General features: G+C 45.0%; 2 protein-coding genes across 8 annotated transcripts in view; one reads left to right on the top strand and one right to left on the bottom strand.

Annotated features, from left to right (window-relative positions):
* Window positions 1-15,000, top strand: part of satb2 (SATB homeobox 2) — a 78,286-nt gene that overhangs the window by 54,674 nt on the left and 8,612 nt on the right. For all 7 annotated transcript variants that reach the window (XM_063214122.1, XM_063214121.1, XM_063214124.1 and 4 more), the window contains 3 exons: window positions 510-596; window positions 2,914-3,066; window positions 6,838-7,032. In XM_063214122.1, the coding sequence (XP_063070192.1) occupies window positions 510-596; window positions 2,914-3,066; window positions 6,838-7,032 (435 nt within the window). The remainder of the gene's footprint in view (window positions 1-509; window positions 597-2,913; window positions 3,067-6,837; window positions 7,033-15,000) is intronic.
* LOC134461298 (uncharacterized) lies at window positions 9,977-12,974 on the bottom strand. Its single transcript, XM_063214126.1, has 2 exons — window positions 11,167-12,974; window positions 9,977-11,064 (listed from the first exon to the last, which is right to left on the bottom strand). The coding sequence occupies exons 1-2, from the start codon at window positions 12,919-12,921 to the stop codon at window positions 10,753-10,755; spliced, it is 2,067 nt and encodes a 688-aa protein (XP_063070196.1). The 5' UTR covers window positions 12,922-12,974; the 3' UTR covers window positions 9,977-10,752.

Below are 15,000 nucleotides of genomic sequence, written 5' to 3'. Positions count from 1 at the left end.
AATACTTCTTTAAGCGTCACGACACATGCGCTTGGCAGCAGTGCAAAAAAACGTTGAATTAGCGCAATTTAGTTGTGCAACATCTTTTCGAAAAGCACCTCTTCTGAGTCGACACAGTACTTGTCTGGATAGCATGATATACTGTAAGCGTATGTGGTAATATTCTCCATGTGTGTTCACTCCCGACACCAGTGTGATAGGTATGTGGCAAAAATAAAGGTTACACTTTATTTTACTTCATCTTAATTAATTAAGCACAGTTTGTCAAAGGGTGTACCATTACGTACTATGCACCGCATTTTGGGGTTAGGTTTGGGTATGTGCAGTCTATCATGATATTACATGTTGATACGTAAATAGTATACATATTTAACAAGAAATCATGAAATAAAGTCTGTTAATATAAATTGTTACCAATAAATCTTCCAAAAGCAAAAACCTTTGGTCAATATTTGCAAAGATAAATGCTAAATTTGTCCACTGATGTTCCTGTCTTTTGCCCATTGCAGAAAGTGTGGGAGCGTGGAATAGATGAGCAGCTGACCCCTGACACCTGGGCATCCATCTGGAAGAACAAGAACAAGATCTCAAACTCGGTAAGAGGTGCAACCACATCATCAAAAAAGCAATGCAAAATGCCTCAGATAAACAGGTAAACAACTGTTTCACAGAAAAACCTAATGCAACACATCGGTTAGTAAACCATAGATAAGTCATGTAAGAGCCTTGAAAGCCAATGAATATAACATTTTAATCTTAATTACAAATAAAAAAAGTTTTCCATAAACATGTTGTGTGTTGTGGAAAGAGAAAAAAACAGGAAGTAATAATGGAAACCACATCATCACAAAGCAATGCAAAAGTCCTTCAGGTAAACACTACATAGACACATAACCTAATGGAAAACAAAACATCAGATGTAAAAAATCTGGATAAATACTCTAAGAGCTATGAAAGGCAATGGCTATTTTATGTTGTTGTCTTAAGTACAAATTAAACATGAAGTTTTCCCTAAACATGTTATGTGCTGTAGAAACGAAGAACAAAATATCTCAAACTTGGTAAGAATAGCAATCACATCACCACAAAGCAATGAAGGTAAAACATAAAGCCTGTAAAAAGCAAAAAATGTCAGATATGGACACTAATATGGACACCGTTTGCTAGTATTCACAATAACTAGGAAGCACTTTATTTTTTCAGGCATATAATTGTTCCCTGCTATCTATTCTGCTAAAATCAATGCCCAATTTAACCCAAAGTAATATTTTTTGAGAAGTTGCTTGTGCTGTGGAAAATGTGAAAGAGGGCTGTGAAGCTGCCTCAAGTAACCATGCAACTAAAGTCAATTACTATTTCACTTTTTAATCTAAGGTACAGTTTTTGGAAAGGTTTTCCATATACATTTTATGTGCTGTGGAAAGACAGAACGAGGGCTATGTATAGTCATGTCTGACTAGCGTCAAGAGAGCAGGAGTCTTCAAAGGAAGCAAGCGGCTTGATCACCCAACAGCACACAACAGCACAGAGACTCACAGGCCAAGATAACATCCTCAGAGAGGCTGGAATAAAAAAAAAAGAAAAATCATCCCGCCGTGGCTTTGCTCCTATCAAGATATGTCTCTGTATTAACCAAATAGGACTTAGGGAGGGGAGGAGAGCCAGGGCATGGTTCATTTACGCTACCTTCCAGCCCACAACCGGCATCCAGACTTGGGGGCTGATAACACCATCCTCTGATGCAAGGACAAGAGTGCCCATTCTTCGCTCCCGGGGGACGAATTTGTTTATTATTATTATTATGTCTGTATACATTTATCTTGCCATCGTTTATGCAGGGGAATGCTGGGCAGATTACTTGCCTGAACCCGCAGGCCGACTTCAAACACTGCGCCTGAGCATGTTACACAACAAGAGACCAAATCAATAGATAGGCAACTACTACTGCGGTGGATTCTTCTACAGGGTGGGATGGAAATATGGCTTTAGTGGCATGTCAGGTCAACAAGGAAGACAAAACAAAGACTTTTTTTGGTGATTTTTTGGTACACGTTTGTAAGCATATTTTTTAACATCCCCTAGCTTCTTATCATAAGCATACAGTATACTGTAAATAAGGGTATGTTTCTAATGTCTGTGAAGCTTCTCAGTCCCACAGGTCATGCTAGTCAAAAGAGCAAAGTTGTAAGCAACAGGACTTCTTTTCAGAGCTTCAACTTTTGAAAACCAATGGCTATATCTACAGTAGGATTAGGGTTAGGAGGTGTGCCTGTAGTTTTTGTTCTCTAGGCTTAAGGGTAGGGTTAGTAACCCTAATTCTGTAACTGAAATATAATGTGATGATCATATTATTGTTTTCCCACCTTTCTTGGCTTCTGGTTCACCTCTTGCCCCAGCTAGATACAAGCGAGCAATGTGGTGGAGGTGGGGCCTTCCATTATTTTCCGCTTGGAAGCGGTAGCGAGGCGGTAGGTGGTCACATAGGGAAGCGAAGTGAACGGGCGGTTGGCGAGTGGGCGGAAAACTAGAACTCGGCTGAAAATAATGTTAATGAGGAGCAGTGTTCATGAAGCGGTAACCAATGGGAAAGGTTCTTGTGGCGTCACATGCATCACAAGTAGTACGTGTGTCACTAGTGCACTGACACAGGTGCGCGATTTGAGACACAGCATATATTTTTCCCTAAGTCTCAGAGTGCCTCTGGCCCTTTCCTTATTTTTTTTTTTATTATCTTAAGTTGTGATAGGCCACCGCTCATCTGTTTAGAAGGTGCAGGATTCAGTAGAAATTTCTGTATAAAAAGAAGGCAATCCGCACACTTCAGGTCTATTTTTGTGCAAAGAAGCTTTACTTGACTTCTTGACGTTATTTTTGATTATCTTAAAAACTAATTTGCTCATGTGTTCCCCTCAGCCCAAGATCCAGGGCCCCAGAGAGGAGCTGCCTCTGAAGCTGGAGTCCCTGGTGGACATCACGTCCGCCATCTACGACGAGATCCAGCAGGAGATGAAGAGGGCCAAGGTCTCCCAGGCGCTCTTCGCCAAGGTGGCCGCCAACAAAAGCCAGGTAAATTCAGTTATACACAATGATACACAAGGTATACAAAACGATAGAGTGAGAATAAATAGCACACACCCTAGTCAGAATAAATCCTGTAGTGTCCCAGGCTCTCTTTGCCAAGGTGGCCATAAAAAAAAAACAGGTAAATGCTCTACCACAGTACAAGCTGAATGTTTTCAGGGATATCCTCACTGGTGAAGTGTTGAGACAGATTGAATACAGTAAGCCTTCATTTTCTTATGGTTGAAGATACGATATTGCTTTCTGTCTGTCACTTTCGCTAACTATTTTTTTGAAGCCAGCTTACTCTGTAAGCATATTCATGTTCACTAACATTTGACCAACTCATACACTATATTGCATACAGTACTACACCTAATAAATTCACACCACGTTGGCATCCTTCAAAGCATAACATCCTTAGTTTAAAGCAAGGAATCATGCAATCACTATGTACTACACATTTCGCTTAATAAACACACCACACATTGTCATCCTGTAAATCACAGTTGAACAAGTGAGCTAAGCATAGCCCCCTGGCCCTGCCCTATACTCTCTCCTTGCCTCTCCACTGGATAAATGTTTCGTTGTTGAGTGGTTGTGTTGTGTGTGTGTTAGTGCTGGCCCTGGAGGCTGCGTGGCTCAGGGCTGTGTTAGTATCAGATGGCGGGAGCGTCGCCACCGCAGATAAACAACCCAGCCGATGGCAGAGATGGTTTACACTGCCGATTGCCATCACACTCACAGCCCACTGCACCTCCCCTCCACCTCCTCCATACACCGTACACCAGGCCAGAAGCACACATCACTGGATGCCTAACCTACTTCCTCATTTCTCTCTCGTTTCTTTCTGCCTCTCTCTGTCTCTCTGTCTCTGTGTCTATATCTCTCTCTTTCTCTCTTTCTTTCTTTCTCTCTCTCTTTCTTTCTTTCTTTCTTTCTTTCTTTCTTTCTTTCTTTCTTTCTTTCTTTCTTTCTCTCTCTCTCTCTCTCTCTCGCTCTCTCCTTGTGTTCTCACTCAGTGTACGGTGCTGGATGTCAGTTTATCACTGCAGTGCATTCCATGAGATTGTAGAGATTAGTAAGGACACAGCCCTACCTTGACACAGTTGTATATTCTACCTTAAAGTAGACATGAAACAGTTGCATTAAAACGTTTTTTATAAGTTAAGAGTAGTTGTGATATATTTAGAGAGGAAAAAAATAATTTTCATACAAATTGAAAAGTGTGTTTATGTATGAGAAGTAGATACTGTTTTGATGAATGAGGAGAATAGTAAACAGTTTGGTTTTCACTGATATTGGTTTATCGTTCGTAGTTCTCTCAGATGGTGTATTCTTGTGGACAGTTGTTAGAATAAAAAGAGGTGAAAGAAAGACTCAACACACAGTGGGGGAGAAGAAAAAAGCCTTTTGCACCATTTGTGGGTCCCACAGCCATTTTCAGACCAATGATGGACAATTAATTTGGGCAAATATGAAGCCATTCACAGCTGCTCCCCTCTATTCGCCTCATGAAACAGATCAACTGTGGCCTGGGTACCACATTCAAACAGCTCTAGTGGCATGGGAGCTCTCTCTCTCTCTCTCTCTCTCTCTCTCTCTCTCTCTCTCGCTCTCTCTCTCGCTCTCTCTCGCTCTCTCTCGCTGTGTTCGTATGTGTGTGTGCATGCGTACACATGTGTGTGTTTGTGGGGGTGCATGCATACACGCACGTGTGTGTATGTGTGTGTGTGTGTGTGTGTGTGTGTGTGTGTGTGTGTGTGTGTGTGTGTGCATGTGTGCGAGTGTGCATGTGCGAGCGTGTGTGTGTGTGTGTGTGTGTGTGTGTGTGTGTGTGTAACAGAGAGAGAAGGTGTTTGTACAGTAGCTGTGCTGCTGGAGCGGTTGCGGTCGAGTGGTCTTGAAGGTTTACAGGTGTAAGCGGTGTGCTCTGGGTAGTTAGTCGTGTGGCCAGCATCATGTACGGCACAGTATACAATCTGTGGCAAGCAGAATGTGTGGATGTGGGTTACTGTGTGTGTGTGTGTGTGTGTGTGTGTGTGTGTGTGTGTGTGTGTGTGTGTGTGTGTGTGTGTGTGTGTGTGTGTGTGTGTGTGTGTGTACGTGTGTGTGTGTGTGTGTGTGTGTACGTGTGTGTGTGTGTGTGTGTGTGTGTGTGTGTGTGTGTGTGTGTGTGTGTGTGTGTGTGTGTGTGTGTGTGTGTGTGTGTGTGTGGCAGATTGTGGTTAGGTCTCATAGGTCTGGGGTCGGGGAGAGGGGGTCACGGCTGAATAAGCCCATCTGCTGCAGCTGGCCTGGAGGAGGAGGGAGAGAGAGAGAGAGAGAGAGAGAGAGAGAGAGAGAGAGAGAGAGAGAGAGAGAGAGAGAGAGAGAGAGAGAGAGAGAGAGAGAAAGAGAGAGACTGAGGTAAGGAGAGGAAAAATATTGAGACTCATGGAGAGTGAGTGGTGGTCGAGAGAGAGGGAAGGAGAGGGAGAGATAGAGGGAGAAAGAGGAGAGAGAGAGAGGGAGAGAGAGACAGAGAGAGAGAGAGTGAGAGAGAGAAAGAGAGAGCATACACTGATCAGGTTATGTGCGCTGTGCACTGGTAGAGGCTGGCTGCACACAACAGCTGGTGTGAACGACTGGCCCATTCTAGCAGAAATAATCAAATCTTGCCCATCTTTCTCTATTTTCCCCTCTTTTACTCCATCACTCTCCATTTCTTGCGCTCGTTTCCCTCCTTCCGGCGACAGCGTAGGTCATTTTTCACACGAGACGTGTTACCACATCACACCAACAACTGCAGTGCTACAGAATTTTTGAAGGCATCTTTTACCACCCCTTCTGCACCCAATTGAATATTGATCACGTTATTAAAAAATGTAGACATAAAATGATATGTACAAATACAAACAATTTGGAGTATACCATTTTTGGAATTTAAATTTAAATCATATTCGATATTAAGTTGACGATGCGGGATAGTACCACGCTCAGAGTACCTCAGTCATGGAGGAGGATGGGGGAGAGCACTGGTTAATTTGAAAGATTTTTTGTTTTTTTGGTCTTTTACGACTTAATTGACGACAGGGCAGTTTGAGAGGAGGACTGGAAGCTAATGGGCAGAGAGATGACTTGATTTGAAAGCATTAATGTCCTTAAAAAGGCAATTTGTGTTACAGCACAGCAGAATGCCATAAAAACATATAGGCCTACAGTAAAATACACATACAGTACAAACACAATAAATAGCTAGACATATAAGTTAATAAATACATAAATAAATACAGACCACTGGTCAAATGCATTCGATACACAAGGGGATTGCTAAAAAGTAAAAAGAGGTCGATTGTGCATTAGAACAAATATGAATGTCCATAATGTCAAGAATGTATCTCCCACATCTTGTTCAATTCGTTAATTACCATGGGGATGAAGGAGTTCTTCGCTCTATTCATTCTAATGTTAGGGTATCTGTACCTGCACCCTGAGGGAAGTGTTTGGAACTTAACTGAGAGGGGGTGGGTAGTGTCAGTACAAACTTTGTCCGCTTTCTTGGTTAAACTCTTGGTTACTCTATTAAGCTCAGAGATGGGGAGGGGTCGTCAAATGACCCGGGTCGGGAATCGAACGAGTGCTCTAACGGTTGGTGCGTTGGGAGTCGAACCGGCAACCTTTGGGCTACAAGTCTGACGCTCTAACTGCTTACCCATGACTGCCCACTGACTGTGTGAAGTACTGTAGTTACAGTAAAAAAGACACTCAAATAAACTCTCCCTCCATCTGTCTCAGGGCTGGCTGTGTGAGCTGCTGCGCTGGAAGGAGAGCCCGACGCCAGAGAACCGCACGCTGTGGGAGAACCTGTGCACCATCCGCCGCTTCCTGGCGCTGCCGCAGAACGACCGAGACATGGTCTACGAGGAGGAGTCACGGCACCACCACAGCGAACGCCTGCACACCGTGCTGCACCTGCCTGCTGACACACAGGTAGATACTACGTTACACGCACGTACACACACAAACACACACACGCACACGCACGCATACACACACCACCACCACCACAGCGAACGCCTGCACACGGTGCTGCACCTGCCTGCTGAGACACAGGTAGATACTACGTTACACGCACGCACACAAACACACACGCGCACAAGCGCACGCACACAATCACACGCGCACATGCAGGCATACCTGTACACACACCACCACCACCACCACAGTGAATAAGCCATGAGACCGTGGGTTGTGCTCGATTTACAATGGGTAAGTAAGTGGGGCACAACGCGAAGCGCATGTGTATCTGACATACGTCAGATACACATACTGTATGTCAGTCAGTCAAGAACGCACGCACCACAGCATGTAAAACACAGACGAGCCGAACATTCAGATACACAGACTGCAGTGCACTTGTTGTACAACACATAAAATGTATACACGCCTCCTGTAACTAAATGAGACACGTTAGACAGTGTGACATGGAAGCACATGAACCACACCAAAGGCTACACATCCCCTAATATTTTTGTTGCAAATAATTTTGCTTTTAACTCATGCGTGTTACATATTCACGGTGCATATTCTGTATTCTGCGGAGCGCTGAAGATTAGCGCGCGAGCTTTTGTCTTGTAAAAGTAGTGTAGGGTTTGTAGGCTGTAGCCGATAACAAAAGCGCTGTTGAGACAGGACAATTACAGCAGGGCACACATCGCCACAGCTTTTGTAGGGATGTTGCAGCCTTTTGTGACACAAGTCTGCCAATGTAGTAAACCAAACACTGTTGCTATACGCCAGTCATACACCACACACACACACACACACACACACACACACACACACACACACACACACACACACACACACACACACACACACACACACACACACACACACACACACACACACACACACACACACACACACACACACACACATACAGAAGGCATTCCCATATCAAGTGGATCTGATTAAATGGACTTTCCCCTTCGAAAGCCAGGGTCATTATGGCACACAAGTATACACTGAGGACACACATGCAGCTTATGCATTTAATATAATACAGTACACACACATGCGCACGCACGCGTGCGCGCACACACACACACACACACACACACGCACACACACACACACACACACACACACACACACACACACACACACACACTGTTGCTATACGGCAGTCATACTCCACACACACACACACACACACACACACACACACACACACACACACACACACACACACACACACACACACACACACACACACACACACACACACACGCGCGCGCGCGCACGCGCGCAAAAGCCCACACAAATTAGCATTTCTCCCTCACTCTTAATATTGAGATCAATTCATTGCACTCACCCCTCCCTTGTGTGTCTGCATTTCATCCAATGGCACACACTATAAATAATAAACCACTAATAGTAAGAGTAATAATAATAAAAACCAAGCCCACTTTACAGTATATTCAGAATGAATAAATCATTTGTCATAAATTATTTCTTCCAGTGTGTGTTTTTGTTACCAGGGTATTTTTTTATGACCTTCTGTATGTTGTTCTTTTATTTTGGTCATTGCTAACTCTTTCACGTAGCCTGTTTTGCTCTCTGGTCTGCTGCCTTGTCCACTTTTTCTTTCTTTCTTACGTTCGCTCTGTCTTTCTTTCTTTTGTCCTTTCTTTCTTTCGCCCTTTCTTTCTTTCATTCTTTCATACTTTCTTTCTTTCTTTCGTTGTCTCTTTCTTTCTTTCTTTCTTTCTTTCTTTCTTTCTTTCTTTCTTTCTTTCTTTCTTTCTTTCTTTCTTTCTTTCTGTCTTTCTTTCTTTCTTTCTTTCTTTCTTTCTTTCTGTCTCCTTCCGGAGGGGAAAAGTGAGGTAGTTTATTTGTAAGTCTCCTTTCCTATTTGTGTGAGCAGCAAACTATTTGCGTCTGTGTGTGTTTGCGTCTTCGTGTGTTTGCGTCTGTGTGTGTGTGTGTGTGTGTGTGTGTGTGTGTGTGTGTGTGTGTGTGTGTGTGTGTGTGTGTGTGTGTGTGTGTGTGTGTGTGTGTGTGTGTGTGTGTGTGTGTGTGTGTGTGTGTGTCCACATGTGTGAGAGTGTGTGTGGGATCCAGAAGGAAATGCCCCATTATGCCCCACCCAGGCTGACAGTACCACCACAGCCCTGATATTAATAATGACAGGAAGATGCAGAACACACACACACACACACACACACACACACACACACACACACACACACACACACACACACACACACACACACACACACACGCGCGCACGCACGCACGCACGCACGCACGCACACACACACACACACAGACTTTCTCTCTCTCTCTCTCTCTCTCTCTCTCTCTCTCTCTCTCTCTCTCTCTCTCTCTTTCTCTCTCTCTCTGTCTGTCTGCCTCTCTCTTCATCGCTCTTTCATCTTGGAGCACACAAACACACATGCACACACTTATAAATATACATGCACGCACACCAACTCAGCACACCAACTCAGCCACGCTCACAAACAAGTCCAGCACTTCAAGTCCACAGCTTTCGCTCTCCTCTGCCATGTGACTAATGCATATTACACTATATCAAGTCACAGCAGTCTTGCTCACCTATTGTGTGTGTGTGTGTGTGTGTGTGTGTGTGTGTGTGTGTGTGTGTGTGTGTGTGTGTGTGTGTGTGTGTGTGTGTGTGTGTGTCTTTGGGTGTGTCTGTGTGGACATATACAGTATGTGCCTATGCCTTTGTGTGTCATGTCTCACTCTGTGAGAATCAGCATCTGTGCATATAAATTTAATTCCATTTATGACTATAAATGAAAGGTCAACAGTGCATCCCGACCCTCTTGTATGCCCAGAGATTAACCAGCAGTTGTACGTTTACCAACAGTAGCAATAATGTGTGTGTTTGTGTGTACTGGTAAAAACAGGTTTTTGCTTTCCCTGTAGCAGAAGTCCTATCTGTTTTGCCCAGAGATGAAGAGGCAGGTTCCACAGTGTCAGACTCACACTCTTAAAGATCCAAGGAGATGGTTTTGTCCATTATGTTGCCGGGTTTTATTACAAAATAAAATAAATACAAACAAAAGGATGCAATGGGATGCAAAATGATTAAAGTCTTTGAAATTACACAACTGCAGAGCAAAGCCAATCTTAATGCAGGTAAGCAGAGTATATTTCAGTCAGGTTAACGAGTGACAAGCGAGCGAGGTCAAATGACTGTATCCTGCGGCCTGCTCTCCTCCAGTCATGCGTGGTTGGCATCCATTTATGCGATCACGGTGGCACCATTCACCACCTGTAGAGGGCGCAGTCTCGCAAATACAGAAAACAACAAAATATGAGCTCAAGCAAAAATAAATGTCAATGCGGCTCCTACACACCGGCCCCCAATTGTTCTCTAAGAACCAATTACTTAAAATATACAAAAAAAGGGAGCCGAGTATCAAGTACTTGAATGCATAACAAAAAGTAGCCCAATAGGGCAGTTTATAACTGATTAATATTAATAACTGATTTATGTAAATATCAATAAAGTATGTACAATTCAATGACGAATGATGAATGATAACATTACTTTCCTGTGTAATGTGATCAGGAACATCATTGGGCATCATCGCCAGGGTTTCATCGTCAGCCTCCAGGATGCGGTACAGCTAGGTCATGGGCCTCTGAAGGACTGACATCTTGGTCTTCAGCTTTTCAGCCTGGACCAGGTTTCTTGCATCGGATGTGGTCTTCATCTTTCCTCTTGGTGGCCTGGATCATTGTAGAGCATCGGGATTCAGCATCTGCCTTGTCCTTTTCCTGTGATGCGCTGTCCACCAACTCGGGTTCTGACCATCTTCTGCCTTCAGGTTCCACTTCGCATGGGTGGTGCTTTGAGATGATGGGTTGTTCTTTTTTCCAGAAGACTGATGACTCCATGTCCAGGGGTAGTCCTCTCCTCAGCATCCGGTCCTCCTTCTCCAGTAGTGCAGTGGCTGCCAGCTCCAATCCTGGCACTGCAATGTTCTGTGGAGGGTGAATTCTGGACATTTCAAGTTCTGATATGGCATGCACTACATTCTGCTTGTTCACCTGCCTGATGTTGCTCACACAGCCATAGCCGCTCACACTGGCATCAGCTTGGGGAGATGATGATGTGGTGGGCTCCTGTAGCAGCTGCTTGGCTGGAGAGATGAGAAGACCAAGAAAGCAGAGTGCAAAGACAAAAATGACAACTGAAAGTATGCCTGTGCAGTTATGAGATTTCTGACTTGCCTGGAATTTGAAGTGAAAGTTTTCACCCCTCTGTGATTCCAATGTTCCTTCAACAGGCAGAGTGGCTTGGCTTGGATGTAGTGGTGGCTTGCTTTCTTTTGTTTTTGGTGACATGACATTGTGTGTCTTTCCAGGTGGCTGCATGGGTTTTACCTGTGAGGTGCCTTCAGCAATGTTTGCAGGTTCCTGTTTGAAGTGTCCAATCTTCATTTTCCTTTTAACACTGTGTGTATGATCTCCAGTTTTCCTATGGCTTGATGTGGGCACATTAATTTTCCTAGGGGGCAGTGTTGAGCTGCAAAGCCCATTTTCCAATGCTGCCTTGTTTGCCTTGGTCAAGAAAGCTGTGTCTCCAATAGACGGTTTTTCCTTTTGCTCCGGTGGATTGTCCTCTGAGGCCACCAGATTTTCCAATTGTTTGACAGAAATCCTATTAACCGTCACTGTTCCTTCACCGCCAGCAGCAGGTCTTAGTGACCCAAATATCACCCACCCCAGAACTGTTCTACAAGCCCAGGGACCCCCATTCTGACTATTTACCACCTCCCATGGTTCTAGCAAGTGTGGAGCATTTGTGCCAATCAACAGCTCTACTTTAGAATTAACAGAGGGAATGGTGACCTTACTCAAATGCGCCCAATGCGCCAGGTCTGTCTGCTTGGGGATGCTGCTGGTGGTTACTGGCATTTCCTTTTGTGTGAAGGTGTCAGGAAGGTGAAAGAAGTTGTCGCTGTCCAGTGCTGAAACTTCTAGTTCTGATAAGACATGGGTTGGAAAGGAGGTCACCTGGTTCATTGTGCGCAGACGGATGTTGGTCCTCTTTCCTCTTGCATGGAGGCGTGTCATGAGCTCTTCAGAGCAGAAGGTGGCAGAAGACCCGGGATCCAGTAGAGCGTATGTCTGAATGACTTGGCTGCCCTTTGCTGCCCTGACATTAACTGGGATGATGGAAAGTGTACACTCATTGTCTCCGGCCCCCATATGACAACATAATTCTGCTGCACTACCTACATCAGATGAGATCTCCATTTTCCTGTTCTGTCCATTGTCCTTGGGTTCAATGTGGAGGATGCTTGGATGGCTTTGCTTGCACATGCTACAGGTCAGACGCCTACTGCAGTCTTTGCTGATGTGCCCTGGGGTGAGACATCCAAAGCATATGCCCTTGGCTTTAAGAAAATTGAGCTTGTCTCTTTGGGCCTTCTCCTTAAACCTTTTGCACTGGTCTAGTGCATGCTTTGAGCTACAGAAGTGACATGAAGTGTTGGACTTTGGCACTTTAGGAGGAAGAGTTACACTAGTGAAGTAGCTACTACTAGATGGCTGGGGCTTAGCAGGGGCTTTAGATTTACCTGTAGTTGGCTGGCCTAGAAGATCGCCAAACATTGGGTCCCCTGCTATGCGAGCCTGATCTTCCATGAATGAGACAAGGTCTAAGATCCTTACCCTGCTTTGCCTTTCTTGTTGGAGGTCAAAGGCCTTGCTGCGCCATCTCTCCTTCAACTTGAATGGAAGTTTTCCAACAATGCCCTTCATGGTGGATACAGTGTCCAGCTCTTCCATGTAACACATTTCATCCATTGCATTACAACAGCTCCTAATAAACATTGCATATTCCTGTAGCGACTTAGCATCCTCTGATTTCACGTGTGGCCACGACAAAGCCCTTTCCAAGTATGCACAACATATTTTGTACTCATTTCCAAAATTGTCTTTAAGTAATTTCAGAGCCTTTTGGTAGCCTTTATCTGGTGCCATATACTCACAGCTCTTAACTAGCTTTTGTGCTTGGCCTTTGGTGTATTGAATGAGAAATTGAAGTCTGTCTCTGTTGTTGTCGGTTTTACGTTCAATCATATTTTGAAAACTGTGAATGAAAGATTTATATTCAAGTACCTCACCATCGAAGACTGGAATGTTGCCCTGTGGCAAGGTGGATGACAGTTGTTGCTTCATCAGCAGTCTGGTCAGTTCATTTTGGTTTTCCAGTACCTTGATCATGTGACCATCATGCTGAGAACTAGATGAAGAGGGTGTTTGAGCCTGTGCTTGTGATTGTGGCTGAAGTGCCAGTGGAGGCTGCAGTTGTAGCTGAGGCCGTGGTGTGGGCTGAGGCTGCGGCTGCAGTTGAGACAGAGGCTGTAGCTGAGGCCATGATGTGGGCTGTGGGGGCTGCTGTGGCTGAAGCTGTAGTTGAGGCTGCAGCTGCGCTTGTATCTGAGGTGGTGGTTGAGGCAGAAGGGCCTGTGGTGGTCGAAACTGCAGTTGAGGCTGAGGCTGCTGTGTTCGAAGCTGTGACTGCAACTGCTGAGGCAACAGCGGAGGTTGTAGCTGGGGCCAAGGCGGTTGACTTGGTTGGAGCTGAGGGTGTAGTTGTCGTTGAGACTGTTGCTGTGGTTGGTGTTGAGGCTGCAATGGCGGCGGTTGAAACTGAGGCACCGGCTGTTGAGGCTGGAGCGGTGGTTGAGGCAGAGGTGAAGGTGGAGGCTGAGACTGCTGCTGCAGTTGAAGCGGTGCCTGTGTATGAGGCGGAGGCTGAGACTGCGGCTGAAGCGGAGCTGGTAGCTGAGGTTGCAGTGGCTGAGGCTGCAGTAACTGGGATAGCAGAGGGGCTTGTAGCTGAGGCTGCAGTAGCGGCCTTGGCTTCAACCACAGTGGCTGCAGTGGCATAGCCTGAGATTCAATAGAAAGACTTGTGGGTGGCTGAGAAGGGGGCTGTGTAGGCAGAGCATCTTGAGCTGAGCTAACAGCTGGCTGAATTTGGAGTGAGGAAATATTAATATCACCTCCATAGGGGAGACTAGGCAGTGCAGTGCATTGCACCTGTTCACTGCTGGTGGGCCTATTGGATAATGTAGCCATGTTGTGATCTGGATTAAGCAGAGGGACATTAACATGAGCAGCATTTACTTTGGGTTTCACTGAGGGGGTGTCAAGAAACGAAATTGGGCTCTCCAGCTCTTCATCCAATTGTTCTGCTTGTGACGCTCCTCCTCCCAGCGCAGACATGTGCGTTGCGTCGAGATCAAACGGAATAGGACCTAAACTGTTCTTTTCAGCTGCCTTCAAATAGTTAATTTTTGCGTTTGAGGCATCCAATTTAACACTAAGTTCAAGCGCCTCCCTTTGCTTGCGCAGCAATAATTCCTGTTCCTCAATTGCATGTTTTTGCTGCAGTTTTGACGCTTCAGTCAATAAAGCTTCTCGCTCTGCCTCTGCATTAATGCGCAAAGATCTGGTCGAGGCGTTGGACCTATGCGATTGGACATCAAATAAGTCTAGCTCTGCTTGGGCACCGTCAAGAATTAAGGGGTCTGATTGGTGTACTTGTACTACATTAGCAGAGGAGGTCACTTCAGTTGCGCTTGGGGAGCTAGAGTTCTCGACAGACTTAATCCATTCAAACACTTTATCAATAAAAGCAGCGATATCTGCAAGTTTCGGTTTATACCAATTTTCCTCATCTTCCACGCGTGTGGTTTCATCAAGCATATCCGCGTATGATGCATGCAAGGTTTTGAATTCCTCAAAAAACTCATTAAACTTAGTCATATTTTCTTTCACTTCATCAATAAAGTCATTGTTTTTCATTAAGTCCTTCACAATGTTGATCCTCCTTGTAATGTGAGACACTTTTCCTTGCCTTGCTTTGCGCATTTGCGTCACGGCTTCCTCCTCCATAATTGC

Source organism: Engraulis encrasicolus, chromosome 13, assembly GCF_034702125.1.
Source record: "Engraulis encrasicolus isolate BLACKSEA-1 chromosome 13, IST_EnEncr_1.0, whole genome shotgun sequence".
Lineage (NCBI taxonomy): Eukaryota > Metazoa > Chordata > Actinopteri > Clupeiformes > Engraulidae > Engraulis > Engraulis encrasicolus.
This window is presented reverse-complemented; position numbering and strand designations above follow the sequence as displayed.

Excerpts from the sequence above, each read along its gene's own strand:
- LOC134461298 (XM_063214126.1), bottom strand. The coding sequence starts at position 12,921 with ATGTTTATTAGGAGCTGTTGTAATGCAATGGATGAAATGTGTTACATG. Across the intron at positions 11,065-11,166 it reads CTCCCCAAGCTGATGCCAGT|AACATTGCAGTGCCAGGATT; the intron begins GTGAGCGGCTAT and ends CACCCTCCACAG.